Source organism: Scyliorhinus torazame, chromosome 1 (assembly GCF_047496885.1).
Source record: "Scyliorhinus torazame isolate Kashiwa2021f chromosome 1, sScyTor2.1, whole genome shotgun sequence".
NCBI classification, from domain to species: Eukaryota; Metazoa; Chordata; class Chondrichthyes; order Carcharhiniformes; family Scyliorhinidae; genus Scyliorhinus; species Scyliorhinus torazame.
Window position 1 is genome coordinate 343,285,945 of NC_092707.1, and position 24,302 is coordinate 343,310,246.

The following is a 24,302-nucleotide window of genomic DNA, read 5'->3' on the forward strand; positions in this document are numbered from 1 at the left end:
AGGATGCCCCTCGCTAGCGAATCTGCGAACATCTCCTGCAGGTGCTGGGCCAGTGCCGTCGCAAAGTTTTTGTAAATGTCTGCCGGGAACCAGTCTGGTCACGGCGCCTTCCCCGCCTGCATGGAGTTGATGCTTTCCATGACCTCTCCCAGTCCTGGTGGTGCTTCCAGCCCCCTCCGTCTGTCATCCACCACGACTGGCATGTCCAATCTGTCGAGGAGTTGTTTCGTCCCCGAGTCCCCGTCGGGGGGGCTCGGAGGTGTACAGTCCCCAGTAGAAGGCTTCAAATGTTTTGTTGACCTTTTTTGGTTTGGCTACCAGTTCGCCTCTGCTATCCTTTATCTGTGCTATTTCCCTCGTGGCTGCCTGCTTTCTCAGCTGGTGAGCCAATAGGTGTCTAGCCTTGTCTCCATGCTCGTAGAAGGTCCCCCGTGTCTGGCGGAGTTGGTGTACTGCTTTCCTGGTGGGTAGCAGGTTAAAGTCTATTTGTAGCTTTTTCCTCTCCGCCAGAAGCTCTGCGGCCAGGACCTGGGAGTACGTTCTGTGGACCTCCAGAATGGAGTCGATCAGTTGTTGCCAAGCCGCCCTCTCTTCCTGTATCTGCGAGTCTTATAGGCAATAAATTCTCCTCTAATCACCGCCTTCAGTGCCTCCCAGAACATGGAAGGTGGAGACTTCCCCATTCCGGTTGTTAGTAACGTACTTGCCAATGGTCTGTGATGTTTTCTGGCAGAAGACCTTGTCACCCAAGAGTCCCTTGTGCAACCTACATATGTGGCGTTGGGCACAGTCTGTCTCCAACCTCACATGCTTGTAATGTGGAGCGAGGTAGGAGATTGCAATCGCAGAGTATTCCTCTTTGACTATATCTTGAAGCACTGATTTTCCCCACTACAAAGAAGTCATTACGGATGTAGACCCTGTGTACTGGCGAGAAAAACGAGAATTCCTTCTCACCTAGGTGCATGAACCGCCATGGGTCCACTGCCCCCATCTGTTCCATGAATGTTCTCAGTTCTCTGGCCATGCCTGTCGTTTTCCCCGTTCTGGGGTTCAACCTGTCCCATCAATGGGTGCTGTGCACAGTTAAGGTTTCCCCCCCGTGATCAGACGGTGCGTATCTATGTAGGGGGTTTCCGCCACGGTCGTCTTTACAAATTCCATGTCATCCCAGCTGGGCGCATTCATGTTCACCAGGACCACCTGTGCCCAGTCCAGGACATCATTGACCATGACAGACCATCCCCTTTGGTCCGTAACTGTCCTCGTCACAGTAAACACCGCCCTCTTACTTATCAATTTGGCAACCCCCCTAGCTCTCGTCCTGTAGCAGGAATGGTAGGTCTGTTCCACCCAACCCTTACCAGCAGTTGGTGCTTCTCCCTCAGGTGCATCTCTTCGAGGAAGACTATTGTCAGCTTTCATAACTTTCAGGTGGGCGAAGACTCTGGATCTTTTCACTGGGCCGTTAAGTCCCCTGACTTTCCAGGTTACTATTCTGATGGGGGTTCTCACCCTCTTGCAGGATCAACAATACTTGTGGATGCGCCCCTGCACTCCGGCGTGTCCCTTTGTTAGGGGGCCATCTAAAATGGCCATGGTCACCCCTCCCCCTGGCCAGATGCTGTCTCCCTGGTGGGAGATGCATCGTGGCCCCCCCTCTCGTACTTCCTGGTGCTAGTTTTCCCGCTAGTGTGGTGCCCACCCCCTTCCAGGGTCAACCTTACCTCCTTGTAAGCCCGCTCTGCTGGTGTCTCTACTATCTTCTACTCATCCTTTCCTGCACTCTGCTGCACGCGTCCCCTCCTTCCTATGAGCCGGTTACCCTATTCATAGTGAGGCGATGCAGTCCTGAGCAAAATTGTCTATTGATTTCCTTTGCCTCCTCTGTGTCTTCCTCATCGCTGCCTCTCTTGCTGTCTGTCCAAGCTATTCTTTTGGACAAACTCGTCCGCCACTGCAGACAAAACAAAAATAATGTTTCTTGCCCTGATATGTGACCCAGAGCCTGGCTGGGAACAGCACCCTGTATCTGATTTTGTTTTTGTACAAGGCCGATTTTGCCTGATTAAATTCTGCCCTGTGCTTTGCCAGATCTGTCCCAATGTCCTGGTTGACTCTGATTTTATGCACTCCCAGTTGCAAACTTTCATCTGTCAGCGAAGTTTCCTTTCCCAGTCCTGGTACTTGTGCAGCTAGGCTATTACGGCTCTCGGCTGCTTCCCCCGCCTTGTTATTTAGTCTGAGTGACTGTGAGCCCGGTCAATCTTCGGCGGCTTGGGGAAGCTGTCCCTCCCCATTAGGCTGCCCAGCACTTGGGCCACATAGTCAGTCGGGTCCCTTCCCTCGATTCCCCCTGGCAGGCCGACTGTTTGGATGTTCTCCGCCTCGACCAATTTTCCTGTCCTCAACCTTCCCTTTCAGGCTCCCCTGGGTCGCCGCCAACCTCTTAATTCCGGCCTCCAGGGTGATGATTCGGTCGCTCTGATCCATCAATGTCTTTTCTTCTGTAAGACCCTATCTTTCCCTTAGTTTTTTTCTAATGCGATGTTTCTTGCATCCCAATTCTTGGATCTCCTCATGGCATGTTAACCCTAGTCGAGAGAGCAGATGTTTGTCATTGAGTCAACCAACATGTTCTATGAATAGATCACAGAGAGAGATATTTGGATTTTGACTTTCACTCATGAGAAACTGCAAACATTGATTTTTTTTTACCCAAAGTAGATTGTTCATGATTCATTGTTCAAAGTGTAATAAAAATCAGAAGTGTGGTTGTTGATCTTGTATGATCCCGCTCATAGAATCCTTACATGATAATTCTCTCGGGCTGATGTATATCTTGCCCTGTCAGCCTATCAATGCTCCATCCACAGCTATATACCAGTCAGTAATATAGTCCATGTTCAAAAGCAGGGGGATTCGATGGACTCTCTTAAGCTGCATGATGTGATGGTCGGGGACATGGGGGCTCCTATAGTGACCAGATGCAAGTGTCTCACTGGGTGTTAACCCAGAATCTAGGGGTGGCATGGTGGTGCAGTGGTTAGCACTGCTGCCGCACGGCGCCGAGGACCCGGGTTCGATCCTGGCCCCGGGTCACTGTCCATGTGGAGTTTGCACATTCTCCTCGTGTCTGCGTGGGTCTCACCCCCACAAACGCAAAGATGTGCAGGGTAGGTAGATTGGCCACGCTAAATTGCCCCTCAATTGGGAAAAAAAGAATTGGATACTCTAAATTTTTTTAAAAACAGGATCTAGAGCCAAAGCTTTGGTCTATACTTGGCAGGACTGTCTTTAGCATGGTTTGAACCCTCCACCTTCTGGCTCAGAATCAGGACTGCCACCACTGAGCCAAAGACTTGCTCCAATGGGGAGATGAAAGCCGATCAGAAAGATGGGAAATGAGAGTTAGTCCAGGTGTTTACATGTTTAAAATGTTTTCTGAAAGTCATCATTTAAAACATCAAATTTATAAAGGAGTATTATCTATGGTACGTTGTCAATTTTCCTACAACAATTTTATCAAATGAGATTTGTTAACTGAAGCTGAGCCATTTGCTGATCAGCACCTAAATAATTCATAAACTGTGTCGCTGATATGTTACCCTCCAAAAGGAAGATGTTTTTCTTCATAAATCCTGAAACTCTACCCAGCAGCATTGTGGGCATCCGGATGTCGCATGGACTGCAGTGGTTCAAGAAGGCGTTTCACCACCACCTTCCTGAGGGCCATTAGGGATGAGTAATAAGTGCTGGTCTTGTTGGTACCACACACAGCAGATGAACAAATATAGAAGAATTACAATGAAATAGAAAAGTTGTATATTTTGATCTCTGAACCAAAACTAACTGGGAATAACTGCTTCCAACAATAATATTTTGTCTTATTTTTGTCATTGTTTCTTGGGGGAGTGGCAGGGCCTGTACTAACCAGTTGGCACCATCTTTTCCTCCGGATTATCCTACATCACTTGCTTTTATTTCCTTACCAAATTCAGTCATGTGAATCTCTTTTGTTCCAGAACAAAAGACAAATCTCCGCAAATGAAAGCAGTCAGATGATCCAGCTTTGCTTTATTCAACAAACCTTTCCCACAAACACTGCCATTAAATAATGTACAGGATAATTACAGTATTAGGTGACAGAATTGGGTTAAAAAAGCATGTGATGACTCAATCTCCTTACACCCTCTGTTGTCCCCTCCCCTATGCTCTTTCTCTGTGTTCAGCCTTTCTCGGACTGATCACTGTGACCAAGCTCTTGCAGTTCAGAGGCCAGGAATGTCGCAGCAGTGCTTGAGGACATTCTTTGATCAATTGTGATTCAAAGTCCATTGAAATAGTTTCATTTATATAGTAAATATTATAATGCAGTTAAACTGTCTCAGATGAGTTGATTTTGGAGTGCAACGTCTGGTTTTTAGGTGCAAAGTGCAGACATCCTGCTCGAGAAATGCCCCAAAGGTAACATGAAAGAACAGATAATCTATACTTTTTTGGTCTTGATTTAAGAAGGAATATTGGCTCGATTACGGAAATAATTGTCTGGTCTGCCTAGTGTTTTTGTTGAATGAAATTACAAGGAATTGACTCCAGGATTCCAGTTGTTCCAGAACAGAGAAACAGTCCACAGGTTAACTCATAGTTAAGAACAGAGGCTTGACAGAAACAGCTAAGAACTCTATAACTCATTTATTGCTGCTTTTTGCATTTATCTAGTATGCATTTTAAAAGTAACATTGCCAGAGTATCAAGAGCTATGGAATATCGCAGGGGACTGATAATGATTCAGTATCAGAGTGAAAATAGTATTTTCAAGTAATAGCTGTGATTTTAAAAAACTCCATGGTCAAAGTCTGGAGCATCTAGTGCAGGGCATCATTCAAATCGAAAATACTCAACCTAATATCAGGTCAATGAAGAACTAGTGGTTTGGCACGGTCAATGTTTCTGCTGTAAAAGTCTGCAGATTGTTAACGGGTAAATTGGTAGTCATGGAGTTCTCCACTTTTAAGATTCTGGAGAAAATGAACTTACGAATAGAAGATAACGTGATGAGTTTTGATTTGAATGGAGAGCTGAGAAGAATTACTACACATTGAAGAATATGAAAAGCTTTCAGCCGCAATAACTCTAGTAGCATGAGTAAAATATATGAAGGTTAAAATTGAAGAAGATTTGAACCCTGAAGCCAGAGATATACCACTTTTCAGCTCCCAATGAAAAGTTAGAAAGGTAATTGTAGATTCAGTTCGACTATGGAGTAGTACACAAGTCTTGGATGAAGTTGGACTTTACGTTGAGCAATTGGGCAGCGGGTGATATTATGCATAAAAGGCGGAACTCAATTTGTTGGAAACCATTTTAGCAATGGACAAAATTTGAAAAGTCCATTGTAGATTAAAGAGGGAGGTGAGGCCAAGAATGAAGGACTTAAGTGGAGGTAAAGGGTACTAGTTGTATGTTGCGCCAGATAAATTGCAACTGTTTTGACTCATTAAGTGAGTGTTGTTTCTATATTTGTCACATATAGATGGAAAAGACACAATGCGTAAATATATCTGGTGTGCTTCAATTTCACTTTGTGGGGGGAGATGGGAAGAGAGGGAGAAACTAATGCCTTTTGAGACGACAACGCCGGTCACGTTTGTTGAGAAAAATCAGATCTGCCATGTGTCAGTGATATGTAATAAATGTTTTGACATGGTGGGGTTAGAGTAGGCTCATGAGCAGGGCTAGTGGCTTTTTCTATTTATAATGCATTAAGCATTTCTGGAGAAAAATATATTTTACTTTAATCAAATTAGTATAAAAAAGGAACGCTGGGCGTATAATTTTGATTGTCATTGAATTTTTACCCAGGCTTATTTTGAATGTCCACACAAAATGAAGATCTGTAAGATTGAAGCCTTAATTAAATCACCTGTATGTTGATCTTATTCAGAACTATTGATTCTGTTCATGTTTGTGCATTTTCACTGTTGCATTGTTTTCTGGTATCATTTAATCAAGATCTAGGTTCTCTTGACTTCTTCATTTTTCATGTTTCTAACTTGTTATCTTGTTTCCTCTATTTGCACTGAACCTTAATTCTGATTGCTTTTGAGGGGCCCAAGTGAAGGTGAAGGCAGTGGCAGAGCTGACACTGCAAGGTGAGGTGCCACTGCTAATATTGTCTCAATGTTTTTGTGCATAACTATCCTTGTTGAAATTTTAGAGGGTATAGCAAATTGATATAGGGTAACAATTATCATTCAATTGTTCCTCTCCCTCCCTCACAGTAAAAAATGTTCGCTAGCACTTTATTTTATAGAAACTGTGCTTTGTCAACCTAAAACAAAACTGTTTTCAGTACAGTAATGACCCATTTGTTAAGATTATAATGCTCAGACTTGTGCAGTAATGTGCGCCATTCAAACAAATTGAAGATAAATGACAGGATTTGAAGGATGCAAGCATTGGTCATGTTCTCTGCTCACCTTGCCTCTCCTCCATTATTGCCACCACCAACAGCTACTCTTTGTACTTATACAGCACCTTTCATGTGGTAAACTGGCCAAGGTATTTCATGGGGGCCATATCAAACAAAATATAGCACCAAGCCATATAAGGAGGTATAAGGGCAAATTAACAATACCTTGGTCAAAGTATTAGGTTTAAGGAATATTTTGGGAAGAAAGGGAGACAAAGAGGTTTAGGGAGGGAATTCTGCAGCTGACGACATGGCTGCAACAAAAATTGGGTAACCACGGGTACCTTGGGAGGGTTCGAGGGATGAAGGAGGTTACCGAGATAGGAACAGGCACAGCCATTTGAAAATATAAATGACGGGGGCAGCACGGTGGTGCAGTGGTTAGCACTGCTCCCTCATGGCGCCGAAGTCCCAGGTTCGAATCCGGCTCTGGGTCACTATCCGTGTGGAGTTTGCACATATATATATGACAGTTCTAAAATAGAGGCATTGTTTAACTTGGGGCCACTGTGGGTCAGTGAGCACATGGGTGATGTGTAAACGGGACTTGGTACAAGTTAAAACACAGGCCACAGACCTTTTGGTGAAGTAAGTTTCTGAAAGGTAAAAGTGGGAGGCTGGCCAGTATTGCGTTGAGATGCCAAGTCTAGAAGTAACATGTAGGTTTCAGCAGTTGATGTGCTGAGACAGGGGTGGAGTTGGGTGATGTTGGGCAATGACATGGAAACTCATCTCCGGGTCAAGTATAACACTGACGTTGCAGAGTTAGGTTCAGCATCACTTGGGAGAGGGATGAAGTCAGTGGCTGGAAGACAGTGATTCTGCCATGGACTAAACAAATGGCTCTGGTCTTAGTTTTCTACGGTATTTGCTTTCTTAGGTTGTTCAACAGTAGGTATTTATCAACTACATTGAAACTATATACATAGGTATAGTAAAGGTCCAAGCTGTTTCCATGCTTGCTTCTACACACAGCTCTGTCCAACACTACACTGACCCTATGTGCAGGTCATGTGTTCTCTTACATCGCTGTGTGGGTGCTGTACTCAGTCCCGCATTTACCCTTTCTGGCCAGACCTGTGTACTACAGTATTCCCAATATTTAAGTGGAAAGAATCTTTGTTTATTCCAGTGCTGGATGCCAAACAAGTAATCAGACAATTTAGAAACTGTGGATGGGTCAGGAATGGCACTGGTGAGGTAGAGCTGGGTGTCACCTGCGTGAATGTGGAATGTGACTTGTGTTCAGATGATGCCACCAAGTGGCAGCATGTATTTGGGAAATAGAAAAGGGACAAGGATAGTTCTTTGGGGACACCAGGGGTCATGGTGGGGGGCAGGGAGAGAAGTCATTGCAGGTGATTCTGTGGCTATGCTTGGATAGGTGCGTGCAGCCCCATACAGCTGAATGACTGACTGTTAAATATCTACACTAGCTTTTACTGGTAGTGCTTCAAAATGCTTTGGTTCATTTAAGAGCTTGCCTTATTTTGGTACAGATAAATTGATTTACTAGTGCAAGTGACATTCCCCCCACACCACCATCTCTCCATCTGGACTGAAATAAGCCTAAGGCCCAGGCTAAAGCTCTGGTGACATCAGTTCAAATCCAACCATGGAAACTTGAATTTGTAAATGTGGAATTGAAAACTAGTCTCAGTAATAGTGACCATCTCGACTATTGTCGATTGATGTAAAAACTCATCTTTTAATGAATTCAGGGAAGAAAACCTGCTGTCCTTAGAGTCTGGCCTACATCTGATTCCAGACCCATAGCAATGTGGCTGACTCTTATCTGCCCTCTGAAATGGCCTAGCAAGCCACTCAGTTCAAGGGCAAGTAGGGATGGGCAACAAATGCCAACCTTGCCAGCAACGCTCAGGTCCCATGCAAAGAATAAAATAAAATGGGAACAAAGCAGTGTTTATAGCAACAGCATAATACCCAAGTGTATCCTCCGTTGAAGTGCAAAATAATGCTCAGGATTCCTTCAAAATGTGATGTGAACTTGTACTCCCATTGCAATGTCATATTTTATCTTACTGTCCCCGGTTTCTTCATAAATTTTATAGGTCATAGATTGAATCCTAGCCATGCTGTTTGCATTAACTTTAATTTATAGTATCAGGTGGAATACTGTAAAACCTTTTTATAGCTCTTTATTACCAACTTCGCATTACAACAAAATGTTATCCTTGGTCCCAGGAGAAACTTTATTTTTGTCAGTACATAAGCTCAAACTTCAACAAGGTGGATTCCCTTATGAAAACTATTACTAGTTTCCAAAAGTTTATAGTAATTGGATTAGACCTTATTCCCTACAAATGAGAGGAGAGCGAGGTACAGTAGATTGGTGAAGGCACCACACTGTTCATCAGTGTAAGAGAAGATGAGAGCGTCAAAAAAAGAGGCAGAAGGTCACTGGCGGGGAGGGTACAGACCGTGAAAATCACGGTCCTCCCCAGATTTCTATTAGTCTTTCAGTGTCTCCCCATCTTTATCCCAAGGGCCTTTTTTAAATGGGTGAATAGGGTGATTTCGGGCTTTGTGTGGGCGGGTAAAACCCCGCGAGTGAAGAAAGTGTTGTTGGAGCGTAGTCGAGGGGAGGGTGGGTTGGCTCTGCCGAATGTTTGTAACTACTACTGGGCGGCTGATATAGCCATGATTAGGAAGTTTGTAGTGGGAGGGCTTCGGTGTGGGAGCGAGTAGAGGCGACATTGGGTAAGAACATAAGTTTGGGGGAACTGATAACGGCACCTCTGCCGTTCTCGCACGGCCCGGTACTCCACAAGCCTGGTGGTAGTGGCGGCTCTGAGAATCTGGGGGCATGGAGGGAATCTAGGAAGGCGGAGGGAGTGTCGGTCTGGGCCCCAATTTACAATAATGATCAGTTTTTGCCGGGAAGACTGGATGGAGGGTTTCGGAGATGGCAGAGAGCAGGAATCGAGAGGATGTGAGATCTATTTATAGACGGGAGCTTCCCTAGCTTGAAGGATTTGGAGGAGAAATTTGAACTGTCAGTAGAGAATGGGTTTAGATATCTGCAGGTATGGAATTTTCTGAGAAGTCAGATTCTGACCTTCCCGCTCCTGCACCATGGGGGATACAGGACAGGGTAGTTTCCAGAACATGGGTGAGAGGGGGGAAGGTATCAGCTATCTACAAAGAACTTATGGAGTCGGAGGAAACTCAGATAGAGGAACTAAAGGGCAAGTGGGAAGATGAGCTGGGGGAGAGATAGAGGCGGGTCTGTGGGCGAATGCCTTAAGCAGGGTTAACACATCCTCACCATGTGCCAGGCTTAGCCTGATACAGTTTAAGCTAGTTCACTGGGCACACATGACGGTGGCCCTGATGAGCAAGTTCTTTGGGGTAGTGGACAGGTGCGCGGGAGGTCCAGCAAACCATGTCCATATGTTTTGGGCATGCCCGAAGCTTAGAGGATTTTGACACGGTTCCGCTGATGTCATGTCCACGGTACTTAAAACACGGGTGGTGGCGATCTTTGGAGTGTCAGAAGAGCCGGAAGTCCAGGGGGTGAGAGAGGCTGACGTTCTGGCCTTTGCCTCCCTGGTAGCCCGGAGACGGATACTGTTAATGTGGAGGGACTCAAAGCCCCTGAAATTAGAGATCTGGGTTAGTGACATGACTGGGTTTCTCAGTCTTGAGAAAATAATGTTCGCCCTAAGAGGGTCAATGTTAGGTTTCTCCCGGAGGTGGCAACCATTCGTTGACTTTCTCGGAGAAAATTAAAATGTCAGCAGAGGCAGAAACCAGGGGGGGGGTTAGGCTATTGTTTCATTGATTGGGGTTGCAAAGAACGTGATAGGGATGGAAATGTTTTATGTACCATGTTTATGTTGCTGTTATTGTTATTATAAAAACTACAAATACCCTAATAAAATGTTTTTTTTTAAAAAGAGGCTGCAGAAAGAAGAACAATAAGAAAAAAAAGAAAAATGGCATTTACTCAAGACAGCAAAAAGAGGCCACATTTCCTACAAGACTTCATCAGGCTGAAATATTGAGAATGTCTAGGAGACTGAAATTTTGAGTTTCCAGGAATGTCTGAGAGCATTGAAATCTGACCAGAGACTTTTTGGGGGGAAGAAAGAGAGAGAGACCGGAGGGGAGAGATGTCCCACAAAGGATTAACTTGAATAGTCTATGAAGTGACATATATTCCTGTGGTCTGAGAGTCTAGGAGAAAGCAGCATGGAAAGGAATATAAGGGTGTGTTCTCAGAACTGTAAAGTAGAGTGCTTGCAGCTGGCAGTCTTTGGGATTTACTGAAGCAAATCCATTTGGCTCTAAAATTCAGTATTTCTCCTTTCCGGCAGAGAGATTTGATAAATGGCTGGATTTAAAGTGTTGTGTTAACTTCTGATTGGCTTTGAGGGAATCTAGGAATATAATTCCGATGCATGATTCTTCACCTACGCATGTGACTTGCCAGAATGTGACTTGTGTTGCTCTACAAAACCCTTTCTAGTTTGGAGATGCACTGTACTTTGTCACAGAAACTGCTGGAAAAGTAATGGCAAGTTTATGGTGCCCTCCATTAACAAGTTTCTCAAACGTCCAGCACTTCATGGCGAAGAGGAGAGTTTGCTATAAAATTCTGATTCTCCACAGACTGTTGTGCAATTTGTGTCACTGCCGCATTTGCCTCGACAAAACCGAAGAAATTGCAACCTCACTGTGAGCCTTTCCATTGAAGTTTATTGCTGGATTTACAATGTAAATTTATCAATCCTCGGTCATTTAGGGCTTGGAATTATTGTCATAAGGACCGGTTAGTTATATTATTTATAGCCTTGACAGGTCCCTTGATCTTGGAGACCCAAAAATGGTATAATGAAATTGTGAAGTCAGTCTCTCTCTCTCTCTCTGGCAGGTATATTATCGTGCTGTTGGGTTGGATTTGCTTCAGTAAATCCCAAAGACTGCCAGCTGCAAACACTATATTGTAACATATTTACAGTTCTGAGAACACTCCCTTATATTCCTTTCCATGCTGCTTTCTCCTAGACACTCAGATCACAGGAGTATATGTTACTTCACAGACTGTTCAAGTTAACCCTTTGTGGGACATCTCTCCCCTCTGATATCTCTCTTCCCCCCCCCCCCCCAAAGTCTCTGGTCAGGTTTCAGTGCTCTCAGACATTCCTGGAAACCCAATATTTCAGTCTCGTAGTCATTCTGAATATTTCAACCTCATGAAGCCTTGTAGGAAATTTGGCCTCTTTTTGCTGTCTTGAGTAAATGTCTGTTTTCTTATGTTCTTCTTTCTCCTGCCTCTTTTATTGATGTTCTTCTCTTACACTGATGAACAGTGTGGTGCCTTCACCTGTCTACTGTTCCTCGCTCTCCTCTCATTTGTAGGAAATAAGGCCTTCTCATTCTGCTGTTGATTCAGTTGAACTGAATTTGAACTAGTAGATGGTTCAGGATAACCTGCTTCATTGTCTTCTTTCATTTCTGATAATTGTGACCTCTCTGGTCTCTGATTTTCACTCTAATGCTCACTTGCAATCTCTTTTCTGTTTCCCCCTGTTCCGTCTGGGCAATCTGGGGTGGAATTTACCAGCTGAATACGCCGGCTGTCACCGGGAAATCTCGCAGGCCATTAGAGTCCCTGGGTGGTCGGGACAGGACAGGGTAGTACCCTGGCAGGGCCACCTGGTCACACTATCAGGCACTGTCAAGGTGCCTGGGTGCCAGGTTGGCACTGCCAGTGGTCAGGCCTGGGGGGTGGGAGGGGCCTTGCCCATGTGAGGGGGGGGTGTTTGAGGGGCCAAGAAAAGGTTGGGGGGTGAAAAGGAGGGTGTCCTGAAAGTGGGGGTTGGGGGGTTTGGCCTGAAAAGGGGAGGGCGGGTGTAGAAATCTGGGCTGCCATTCAAAATGTCATGCCGATCTGCGAGGAGCCACCTCGCCAGTACAGGAAAAAAGCTTATGTGTGAAAAGTTCTCTGAAATAGTGGGGCTGGTGCTGGTTAGGGTTTTTATTGAGGCACGAGACAAAGGGGTTCTGCCCCCGACGATGTCACAGGCCACAATCTCCCTGATATTGAAACGGGACAAAGACTCGGAGGCATGTGGGTCCTATAGGCCGATCTCTCTGCTCAATGTAGATGCAAAATTACTGGCCAAGCTCTTGGCTGCTAGGATTGAGGACTGCGTGCTGGACATTATTATGGAAGACCAAACCAGGTTTGTCAAGGGCAGGCAGCTGGTGGCCAACCTAAGAAGGCTGCTGAATGTGATCATGATGCCCCCGGAGAGTAGGGAGGTAGAGGTAGTTGTGGCAATGGATGCCGAGAAGGCTTTCGACCGGGTTGAGTGGGACTACTTATGGGAGGTGCTGGGACGTTTTGGGTTCGGGGAGGGCTTTATCGACTGGGTTAGGCTGCTGTACCAGGCTCCGGTGGCTAGTGTAAGGACGAATAGGACGACATCTTACTATTTTAGACTGTACCAAGGGACAAGGCAGGGGTGCCCCCTCTCCCCACTGCTGTTTGCGCTAGCAATAGAGCCGCTGGCAATTGCCCTGAGAGCTTCTAGGGGTTGGAAGGGGCTGGTATTGGGGGGGGGGGGGGGGAACACGGAGTTTCTTATACATCACGGATCCAGTGGCTGGGATGGACAAAATCATGGGAATCGTGAGGGAATTCGGCACATGGCTAAAAGTGAGTTGTTTGTAGTCCAGGCGAGGGGCCAAGAGGGTCAGCTGAGGGGGCTGCCGTTTAGGTTAGTAGGGGACAGTTTTAGATACTTAGGGATACTGGTGGCACGGGACTGGGGTCGGTTGCACAAGTTGAACTTATCTCGGTTGGTGGAGCAAATGAGGGTCCGTTCCGGAGGTGGGATGCGCTCCCACTGACACTAGCGGGGAGAGTGCAGATGGTTAAAATGACGATCCTCCCGAGATTCCTGTTCGTATTCCAGTGTCTCCCCATTTTCATTCTGCGGTCCTTTTTTAAGGTCAATAGAATGATTATGGGATTTGTGTGGGCAGGAAAGTCTCCGCGGGTGAGGAGGTTGATGCTCGAGAGGAACCGAGGGGAGGGGGGGCTGTCGCTGCCAAACTTTAGTAATTACTAATGGGTGGCCAACATAGCTATGGTAAGGAAGTGGATGGTGGGTGCGGGGTCGGTTTGGGGGCGGATGGAGGCCGCTTCGTGCAGGGGCACCAGTTTGGCGGCCCTGGTTACGGTGCCCCTGCCGCTCCCGCCGGCACGGTACTCCACCAGCCCTACAGTGGTGGCGACTCTGCGGGTCTGGGGCCAATGGAGAAGACACGTGGGGGAAGTGAGAGCATCAGTTTGGTCCCCTATTTGCGACAATCACCGGTTTGCCCTGGGAATATGGACGGTGGGTTTCGAGCATGGCGGAGGGCTGGGATTGAGAGGATGGGGGATCTGTTCTTAGAAGGGAGCTTCCCGAGCATGAGTGCGCTGGACGAGAAATTTGGGCTGGCGAGAGGGAATGATTTCAGGTACTTGCAGGTGTGGGACTTTATACGCAGACAGATGCCGTCCTTCCCATGCCTGCCACTTAGGGGGATCCAGGACAGGGTAGTGTCCAGTTTTTGGGATGGGGAGGGGATGGTCTCAGATATATATAAAGAACTTATGGGGGCTGAAGAGATGCAGACTGAGGAGCTGAAGCTCAAGTGGGAAGAGGAGCTCGGAGGTGAGATAGAAGAAGGCTTATGGGCGGAGGCGTTGAGTAGAGTAAGCCTGATCCAATTCAAGGTCGTCCATCGGGCCCACATGACAGCGGCCCGGATGAGTAAATTCTTTGGGCTGGAGGACAGGTGCGGCAGATATGCGGGAGGATCAGCGAACCATGTTCACATGTTCTGGCCATGTCCAAAACCCAGGGGGTACTGGCAGGGATTCGCGGACGTTATGGCCCGGGTACGGAAAACAAGGGTGGTGATGAGTCCAGAGGTGTCAATGTTTGTGGTTTTGGAGGACCCGGGAGTCCAGGAGGAGAGAGAGGCCGACGTTTTGGCCTTTGCTTCCCTGGTAGCCCGGCGACGAATTCTGCTGGCGTGGAGGGACTCAAAGCCCCCGAAGTCGGAGGCCTGGCTATCGGACATGGCGAGCTTCCTCGGTCTGGAGAAAATTAAGTTCGCTCTGAGAGTGTCACTGTCAGGGTTCGCCCGGCGGTGGCAACCATTTATCGACTTCTTCGCGGAAAATTAACCGTCAGCAAGGGGGGGTAGCGGGAGGGAGGTTAGGGTAACATAGGTTAGGGGGTTAGTTAGGCGGGTCCTTGTGGGAGGAGAGCTGTTTTTTTGCACTATGTTGATTGTTCTTTGCACACTGTTTTGTATTGTTGTTGTTTGTTATGCCAAAATCACTCAATAAAATTGTTTATCAAAAAACAAAGCTTACGTGTGGCCTGTGACCTCGACGGGGTAAAACTCCCTGAGCGCAAATAAACTGCAAAGGGCCTGTGTATCGTAGGGTGAATCTCGGCGCTGCAGCTGCCAAGAAGCACCCCGCCACACATGCCCGAAAGCAGACTTTGATTTATTACCACTGAATCGCACCCAGTGTTTTGACATAACAATTGACGTAGTAGCTCATTGAGCTCTGTTAAGTATTTTTGAAATTTTACCACTTGATTCGCCATTCACATGAACTTTTGTCATTCTCCAATGTTCCTTGGAGCTGGAAATTCTTTTCACCTCTGGTCGTCAGTGAATCAATCTCTTTCTCCCTGGTGCACTCACTATATGACCAAGAAACATGATTGTTGACTGTGAAAACTTGCCCTCATTGTTGAGTATCAATCCTGCCTCTTGCAGTTCTCTGCGCCCTGCCCCCACTCTCATGTCATCTTCAGCCTGGGTGGACCCATGTATCAACACATCATCGCCGGCTGCTGCCATTAATTGCTTTATCACTCCATCTCTTTATTTTCCCTATTTTATGTCTGACGAATTGAACATGAACATAGAACATACAGTGCAGAAGAAGGCCAGAGGGCCCATCGAGTCTGCACTGACCCACTTAAGCCCTCACTTCCACCTTATCCCCCTAAATCCTCCTAATCTTTTTGGACACTAAGGGCAATTTATCATGGCCAATCCACCTAACGTGCACGTCTTTGGAATTCAACTGTATCTGTTAATTTGGGATTCAGGCTGTTTCTTTCCCTCCTCTGACTACTGATCAGTTTTGCTTCCTGAAATTGGTTTGTTTACTTAATTGAAACTCCTTTGCCAGTGTCAAGTCATCTCGGGTCTGAAAATTGTCCACTCCTCCAACAACTATTCCGTCGTGATTTGGCTCCTCTTTCAGATTACCGTACTCCCGGTGTTCTGCTAATTGGTACAGATCATAATAAATGCGTTGATATTTTCGTAGCGTCTCTGGCTACCTTTATTAAACTTTGCATTCTCCTTGTGTTCTTGTGAAGATTGAAAACTGTCTCCAATGCACAAATTACTTTGGCATATGTTGCTTCACCCTCACCCACCCCCAGGGTAACCAAGTCCACGCATTCACCCATTGCATACAAAGGTGTAGTGAACTGCTCATAGTCTGGCTTCACTGCATGACCCGATGTGGTATGAAATGGAGCAAATTGCCTACACCACTTTGACCCTGTTTCAACCCAATTTAGGTCTGCAACTTTCTCAAAACTCTTCAGTAAAAGTAGAGATTTTTCTATCTTCATCTGCTTGCCACCATTGTTATTCTCATTCGTTCTCGTTCTCTCACTCTCTCTTCTTTCTCTCCCCTCTCTCGCTCTTTCCTCTCTCTCTCTCTCTCTCTTAGGTATGTTATTGTGTTGTGTGTTTGAGTAGTTTCAAAAAACTCCTGAAGACTGTCAACTGCAAACACTAACTTTATTGTAACATATTAACAGTTATGAGAACAGTCCCTTACACTAGCTGCTTTCCATGCTGCTTTCTCCGCGACACATGAGTGTATGAGTATGAATAGACCACAGACTATTACAGTTCACTTTTTGTGGGACTTAGTCTAACACACTCCATTATACTATAGCAGATAGTAAATTGTTCATTGAAATTTAAAAAAAATATTTTTATCGATGTTTTGTTGGACATGCCATCCATATTCCCATTCATGTTGTTCGATGATCATTTTCACAATGGAAAGCTGTTTCATTACTAGGAAATGGAAATTAGATTTGTTTTCTCCCCAAAATAATAACTTTGGCTCCCTCTCCCTATTTCTGGGTCTGAGATTGATTGTTGTTCAGAGGAGGTTTATCAGGATGTTGCCTGGTCTGGGGGTGTTAGCTATGCAGAGAGGCTGAATAGACTCTGACTGTTTTCATTAGAACGACGGAGACTGAAGGGTGACCTGCTGGAGGTCTACAAGATTATGAGAGGCATGGATAGAGTGGATGGGCAGGCCCTCTTTCCCAGGGTGGAGAGGTCAGTCACTAGGGGGCATAGGTTTAAGGTCCATGGGGCAAAGTTTAGAGGAGATGTGCGAGGCAGGACCTTTACACAGAGGGTGGTGAGTGCCTGGAAAGCGCTGCCGGGGGAGGATGTGGAAGCAGATACATTAACGGCATTCAAAGGGCATCTCGACAAATACATGGATAGGATGGGTATTGAGGGATACGACACTAGGAAGTGCGAAGGGTTTTGGCCAAGGATGGTATTGAGTCTGGTACAGGCTTGGAGGGCCGAAGGGCCTCTTCCTGTGCTGTATTGTTCTTTGTATTAGTTAACACCTCCACTAGTGTAGTGCCATTCATCCTATCCAGATGGTAGAAGGTGAGCTAGATGAATCTTTAATTTTTATGGTCTGGGAATTCCTTTGAAGTCACTTATGCTGTTCCTGATTATGAGGATCGTGCTGGTTCAATATTTCACAGCGCAAGAATATTTGTATATTTTGTACATTTTCCCTCCCAGGAAAGATTACTTGGGTGAGGTACAGAGAAGTTTAGGTAGAAAATTACAGGAATAACAAAGGGTCTTATTTTTGGTGGTTGATTTGTCCTGTATGTTCTATATTCTGAAGCTGGAAGCCACTAAAGTTATTTGTTGCACAACTTAATGCTTGGTCCAAAAATACTGTTTTAAAAGTCAATTTGAGAAATGACTACCAGTAGTTGAAATACTGTAAAACCAATCTATCTTCACTCACTTGTTTCCAGTGTTAGTCTACTGTTATCTGGAGTGCTAAATTAGTTTGTATAATCTTCTAAACATGCTATAGATGTATGTCCTACGACAAATTTACTTGCTTTAAACTTCCTTCTCCATTCCAAAGACTGATACCTCCTGATTGAAACATCTACTGCAGGTTGTGGAGATAATTGCACCCCATCTATAGTCCATCAAAACCTACAATGCAGCACTATTTAATACTCGTGTTCAAGCCTTAGGATTTCAATAGTTTTTTGTCGAAAATGGGGAGGAAAGAACAGAATGTAATTAAAGAATCACACTGCTTTAGCATGGCTTTTTTCAAATTAACTGCTAGAAAATGCTGATGGTTGTATCCTACAGTGTAGAAGATGTTGCAAATGTGCCTTATTAAGGATTCAAAGTATTTCTGAGATGTTCATTGTATTTAGAATAACAAGTTTATTTAGCACTGTGATGTATGCCATGGTTGTAAATTCAGACCATGAATCCTAAATGTAGTTTCTATAATATTCTGCATGGACTTTTTCTATTTTCAGAAGTGTGTCAGGAGAAGCAAAGGACAGAGAAAGGGATGACTATAAAGATGCAAAACCAAGGTCTTTGAGGTTCACATGGAGCATGAAGACGACAAGTTCAATGGATCCCAATGATATGATGCGAGAGATCCGAAAGGTGCTGGACGCCAATAACTGTGACTATGAGCAAAGGGAAAGGTTCCTCTTGTTCTGTGTCCATGGGGACGCTCGGCAGGATAACTTAGTCCAGTGGGAAATGGAAGTCTGCAAGTTACCACGTTTGTCTCTAAATGGTGTTCGCTTTAAGCGAATATCTGGGACATCTATAGCATTCAAGAACATTGCATCCAAAATTGCAAATGAGCTGAAGTTGTAAAGAAAAACTGTAATTATGGGATCAGGGAAGTTTTTTTTGTGTGATGTACAGTTCACTCTTGAATGTACTGGTATTATTGCTAATGTGCGTGAGTTTGGCCACTGAACCCAATTCCTCATATCCAAATAAATTAAACGGTTAGAAATTTCCGTCGCAATAAGGTTATATACATTGTGATTCTAAATTGTAAAACCCAGGTCTGTATGGCTTATTGTGAATTAGCTTTTAAAAATTGTGATCTTACTTCCACATGTACAGGTAAGTGTATTGAGCATTGTCACAGCTTATGTTCATATAGTTGTACAATAAAGAATAATACCTAAGCTATACAGGTATTGTATAGCTGTGTCCTGATTATGTACAGAAATGCCCATATTAATGTTCCAGGAAGTGTGTTTGAGCTTTTGAAGTTCTTTAACACTAACTACATCTCTGGGTGTTGGATGAGAATTTTTGACTTCATTGTTATTGGCATCAAACCTTCCCTTTCCCCTAACTCCACCAAAAAAAAGCCATTATGATCTTTCAGATGTGTTGCCTAGGTGCCCAGTGCTCTTCCCTCCATACTATAATATTTTCATTAATAGCACAAAACAGCTTTTGGGAATATTGTCTCAGGAATTGACATTCATCTTTGAGGAAGATGGCCCTCTTTTTTTTTTCCTTTAGTGCTGTATGGAGCTACAAGTATCTATCAAGTTCATTTTCCAACTTGTATAATAAAATGGTAATGCTCACATGTTAAGTGGTTGTATAATTTCCTATCCCACTGTAATCACCTGTGCTGAATAGTTTACCAGATTTCTTGTATTTATTCCAGGACAGTATACCTGTAATGTGCAGCATTTTAATTATTAGGCCTTCACCAATTAAAGGAGTTTTTTTCCTTTAAAACTAGTGATGTACTATGTAAAACCACTAGTACTGGTACATTTAATACTTGTTTTGTACCAAATTAACCATGTAGGTTAATTGTGCAATTGTATTTTATGTTGTAATTATTGTAATATTAGCATTTGACCCTGCCTGCACTCTTGTGGAGATTTAGAAAAATAATCAAAACCTTGTCAATGTACATGCTGTGATCAGATCTGGAACCCTGGTCATCAGAAGGTGAACTAAATCTTTGTATGGTTGCATAAACATACAGCAGCATATGATTGAAGCTTTAGATTGTAAATATTCTGTGATGTAGCTTCTTTCCTTTGGCGGTTGTGTTTCAGAATGACGTTGATTTTGTTGCCTTAGAAGATGCTTGGAAAGTTGTACTTGCCCCTCCCCTTGATGTTAATTGAGAGGAGTTCAGTGCAAGGTACATGAGTACATTTTCACTGGTGCGCAATATTAAAACAAACTTGAAATGATCTGAACATGGCATAAGTTTTATTTCATTTTTTTAACCATTTAGAGTAAATACATTTTTCAGATCATTTGATTTTGATGTAAAATGGCACCAAACTGTTCTCTGGTTTTTACATTTCCTGTCACTTTTACGCTGGTTTTCTTCTTTCTTTACAACTTGTTTTGCTGTACAAGAGATGCGAAAAATGTATTTGTACTTATTTTGTGAAAATGTTCTCAAAGAAATATTCTACATCTTTGATACGAAAATATAAGCAACAAATATGACATGAAGACCTAAAACACACCAACCACTCTAATATAATGTGACCATGAGGAGCGGTGTGTTTTGTAGTGCAACAAGATTTGCAGTCATGCTACAGGACACAGCTAACCTGAAAGAACAAAAAGAATTGATAGCAAGAATAGTTTTCTTTTTTAACAGGTGCCATAGTTTTGTCGATTATGTTGTTTATTATGCAACAGATCTTATTTTTAAGTTTAAAAGATCAATGTTTGCTTTCCATACATTTGCTGATGTGCGAAATAATTTAAGAATGATCCCAGTCATTTGCTGATGTGTGAAATAATTTAAGAATGATCCCAGTTAAAGAGGCTATCTCCTTGTTACTAACATTAAAGATGGTGTCTTAAATTAGTCATCAGTGATTCCATTTCTATTTTCTTCAACTGCTTGAGACTGAGCCAAACTGACAACTCACCTGAGTAGAGCTTCCGGCCCAGTCAATGCCATCTATTTTCTCCTCTATAATATTGCCTATGTTCGCCTTTGCCTTAGTCAACCTTCTGCTAGAACACTGATCCATTGTCCTGTTACTCTCCGGACGTGATTATACTAGTGCTCAACCATCTGCCACCCTCCGCCAATTGCAACTCATCCAAAACTCACCAGGAAAGAAAGCCCCATTCACCTATCAGCCCTGTGTTTGCTGACCTACACAGGATCCTAGTCCACAAATGCATACATTTATAATCCTGAACCTTGCATTGAAATCCCTCCATAGCCTCACCGCTCCTCATCTCTAACCTTGTGTTCCTCCAACTCTGGCCTCTTGTGCACTCTCAATTTCCTTCAACCCAGATATTGGTGTTGTTGCCTTCAGATGCCTATGTGCTAAGCCACTCCATCTTTACCTCTCTCATCTCTTAAGGTTTTCATTAAGACAATATTTCTGACCATGGTTCCGGTCATTTGTCCCAATATCTTGATGCCAAATTCTGTCTGACAACACTTCTGTGAAGGACTTTGGGACATTTTACTGTGCTAAAGATATTATGAAAATGCAGGTCCCTAAAATTGCTAACAGCACTGTGGGTGCACTTACACCACGCAGATGCAGTGGTTTAAGAAGGCAGCTCACCACCACCTTCTCAAGGGCAGTTGGAGATGGGCAATAAATGCTGGTCTTGTCAGTGATGCTCACAGCCCACAAATGAATAAAAATAAAAGGTACTTGTTGTAAGCCTCCTCATTTCTGTTCATACTAAACACACCATTGTTGCATTAACAAGCTCTTCAAACAGGTTTTACAATGGGATTTTCTCAGATTTACAATAATCCAAACATTGTTCTGTTCATCATATCTGTTTTCAGTCATTAGTTGAATATAATCATCCATTTGAACTGGGTTATCTATATTTTATTTCCCTTCTTGGACGTCTATCTCCAGAAGTGGAGACGGAGGCTGTCACCTAATATTCACGAGACTCTCACAGCTCCCTTGACTAAACATCCTCACACTCCACTTCCTGTAAGACCTTTATTCTATTCTCCCAGTTTCACCGGCTCTATCATATTTGTTCAGACAATGCAACCTCCCATACTAGTGCTTCTGATATGTCTTTTTCTTCAACCAATGGATTCTTTCCCCCCCCCCCCACCCCCCCCAAACTCCATTGAAGATCCCGCCAATGGGAGGGGCTGTAAAATTCCACATCCTGGCCCACTCCTCAGCCACCTCCAATAGCCCTTCACTTTCGATGCAAGCATAAGAAATGAAACACCTATCCTTTATCCTCTTCTCACCATCCAAGCACCCAAACACTTTCAAGTAAAATTTTATTTGCACTTATTGCAATTTAGCATATTGTGTTCATTGCTCACAATGTGGTCTCCTCTACATTGGGGAGACCAAATTCAGACTGAGTCTGCTTGATGGAACACCTCCATTCAGTCCACAAGTATGATCCTAGTTGTCATTTTAATTCTCCACCTTGCTCCCACCTTTTCTGTCCATGCCCTGTTGCAGTCTTCCAATGAAACTTAACACAAGCTGGAGGAACAGCACCACTTTTGGCTTTGAACTCCAACCTTCTGGATTCCATATGGAGTTCAATAGTATCCGGTTTTAAGCTCTGCCTCCATCTTACTCTGTGCTTTTGCTGGTTCAGTTTGGTCTAATTTCTATCTTTTCCCTTCATGTTGCATCCAGCCAGCTGCTATTCAAACTGCATCTGGTTAAATGTTTTCTTTCTTTGCATACGTATTACCACTCTCTTACCACCAACACGTGTGTTGATGTGGCAGATCACATCATAAGCAGCAATTGCAATATACTAAAACCGATAGTACAAGAAAACTGTTGCCTCACTTGGAGAAGGTGTGTTTAGGGGCCTAGGCAGTGGGAAGGGAGTAGATGGGAAGGCACCTATTATGGGAAACTGTCATGGGGAAAAAGTGGGATGCTTGGGGTTGTTAAAGTGATCAGGTGTTGCAAACAATGATTTATTTGGAGGACTTCCCGTGGCAACCGTAGAGTGAGTGGTCGCACATTTGGCTCCCCAACACGGTGGTTTTCTTTGGTCCTTCCCCACCTGAAGGGTGTAGCAAAAAGGTGCAGGAATGCCCAGGGAAGGTAATGCTCCTCTGGTGTGGCTGGTGCATGGATCAGCGGACGAGGAGTGCTACGAGAAAGAAAGCAGTTGGAGCAGGAGAGTTTACATGGTGCGCCACAAGTAAAGATGGTGGAAGGCAAGGGGAGAACGCTGCCCATCCAGTGGTCGACGGAGCAGCTGGTAGAGTTCTTGAATAACAAGTTCCAGCAGCAGAGGGACGAGGCCCTGGAAGACCTGGCCAAGGTGGTGGAGCTGCTGAGATCTGTGATTGAGCGAGTCGAGCAGAGGCTGGAGTCCCAGGGCCAGGCAACTCAGAAAGTGGAAGAGGGGGAGCAGATGGTCTCGTTGGCAGCGGAGTTGGGTGTGATGCGGGAAAGCCAGAAGAGGCTTGGGAGAAGGTGGAGGACCTGGAGAACCGCTCCAGGAAACAAAATGTGAGGATTGTTGGGGTATCTGAAGGCATTGAAGGTGCGGAGGCCGCTGTGTATGTGGCGAGAATGTTGGAGAAGTTGATGGGGGAGGAAGATTCTGATTGGCCTCTCGAGGTGGTACCAAGTGCACAGAGCCCTGAGGAGGAGGCCGCAGGTGGGATAGCCGCTGAGGGCGATCATGGTGCAGCTGCATCGCTTTTTTGATAAGGAAAAGATCTTGCGATGGGTGACACAGACCAAGACGTGTACCTGGAAAGGGAGTGAGCTGCTGGTCTACCAAGACCTGGGTGAGGAGTTGTAGGTGACTTTCCAGAAGCAGGAGCTTTATTTTGATATGCCGGAGGAGGCGACGGACTTTGAGGGACATTGGACTTGGAGGAGCTGTATGTGCTTTGTATGGGGCAGGTCTTGGTGAGGGAGCAGTGAGGTGGGTGGGCCTTTTGTTACTTTTTATGTGTTGGTGGTTGCGGTGGTTAGGGGAACTGGAGGGAAGAGACGTTGGAGGCCTTGGGCAGGGGCCACCACACTAGCTGGGCGGGCTAGTTACTGGGGTTGTGAGAGGTTGCCAGGAGGCAGGTGTGTGTGCTGGGGAAGGGGTGGATGTGGTTGGTGTGGTGCAGATGGGAAGTGATCGAGGGCGGGCCTGGAGGCACACGTGATGCGGGCCGGGGGCTGGCCCAAAGAGGGATATGGCCGATCAGCAGGGCCGACCCGGCTGGAATGTGAGGGGGTTGAATGGGTCAGTTAAATGGTCACATGTATACACGGACCTGAGGAGTCTGAAGGCGGACGTGACTTTTTTGCAGGAGAGACACCTAAAGCCAGGGTATCAGTTGAGGCTGAGAAATGGATGGGTGGGGCAGGCGCTTCATTCGGGGCTGGATATTAAGATGAGGGAGGGGGACAGTGTTGGTCAATAACAGGTGGGGCGCATTGTGGCAGTTCCGGGGGAGGGGTGTTATGTGATGGTTAATGGGAAGTTTGAGGGGATGCCGGTGATTTTGGGGAACATTTATGCCCTGAATTGGGACAAGGTGAATTTTATGAGGTGGGTGCTGGGGAAGATTCCAGACTTGGACTCGCATTTGTTGATTATGCAGGGGATTTTAATGCGATCAAAGATCCGAGCTTGGACCGTTAGAGTCACAAGTTGTCGA

General features: G+C 45.0%; 1 protein-coding gene across 3 annotated transcripts in view; it reads left to right on the forward strand.

Annotated features, from left to right (window-relative positions):
• mark1 (MAP/microtubule affinity-regulating kinase 1) overlaps positions 1-19,887 on the forward strand; it is a 323,583-nt gene extending 303,696 nt beyond the window's left edge. For 2 of the 3 annotated variants that reach the window (XM_072509507.1, XM_072509517.1), the window contains exons 17-18: positions 6,111-6,155; positions 18,163-19,887. In XM_072509507.1, coding sequence (XP_072365608.1) covers positions 6,111-6,155; positions 18,163-18,517 — 400 coding nt within the window. In that variant the 3' untranslated portion in view covers positions 18,518-19,887. The remainder of the gene's footprint in view (positions 1-6,110; positions 6,156-18,162) is intronic. The other variant, XM_072509526.1, reaches the window with a different exon arrangement.
• Positions 19,888-24,302: the final 4,415 nt, after the last annotated feature.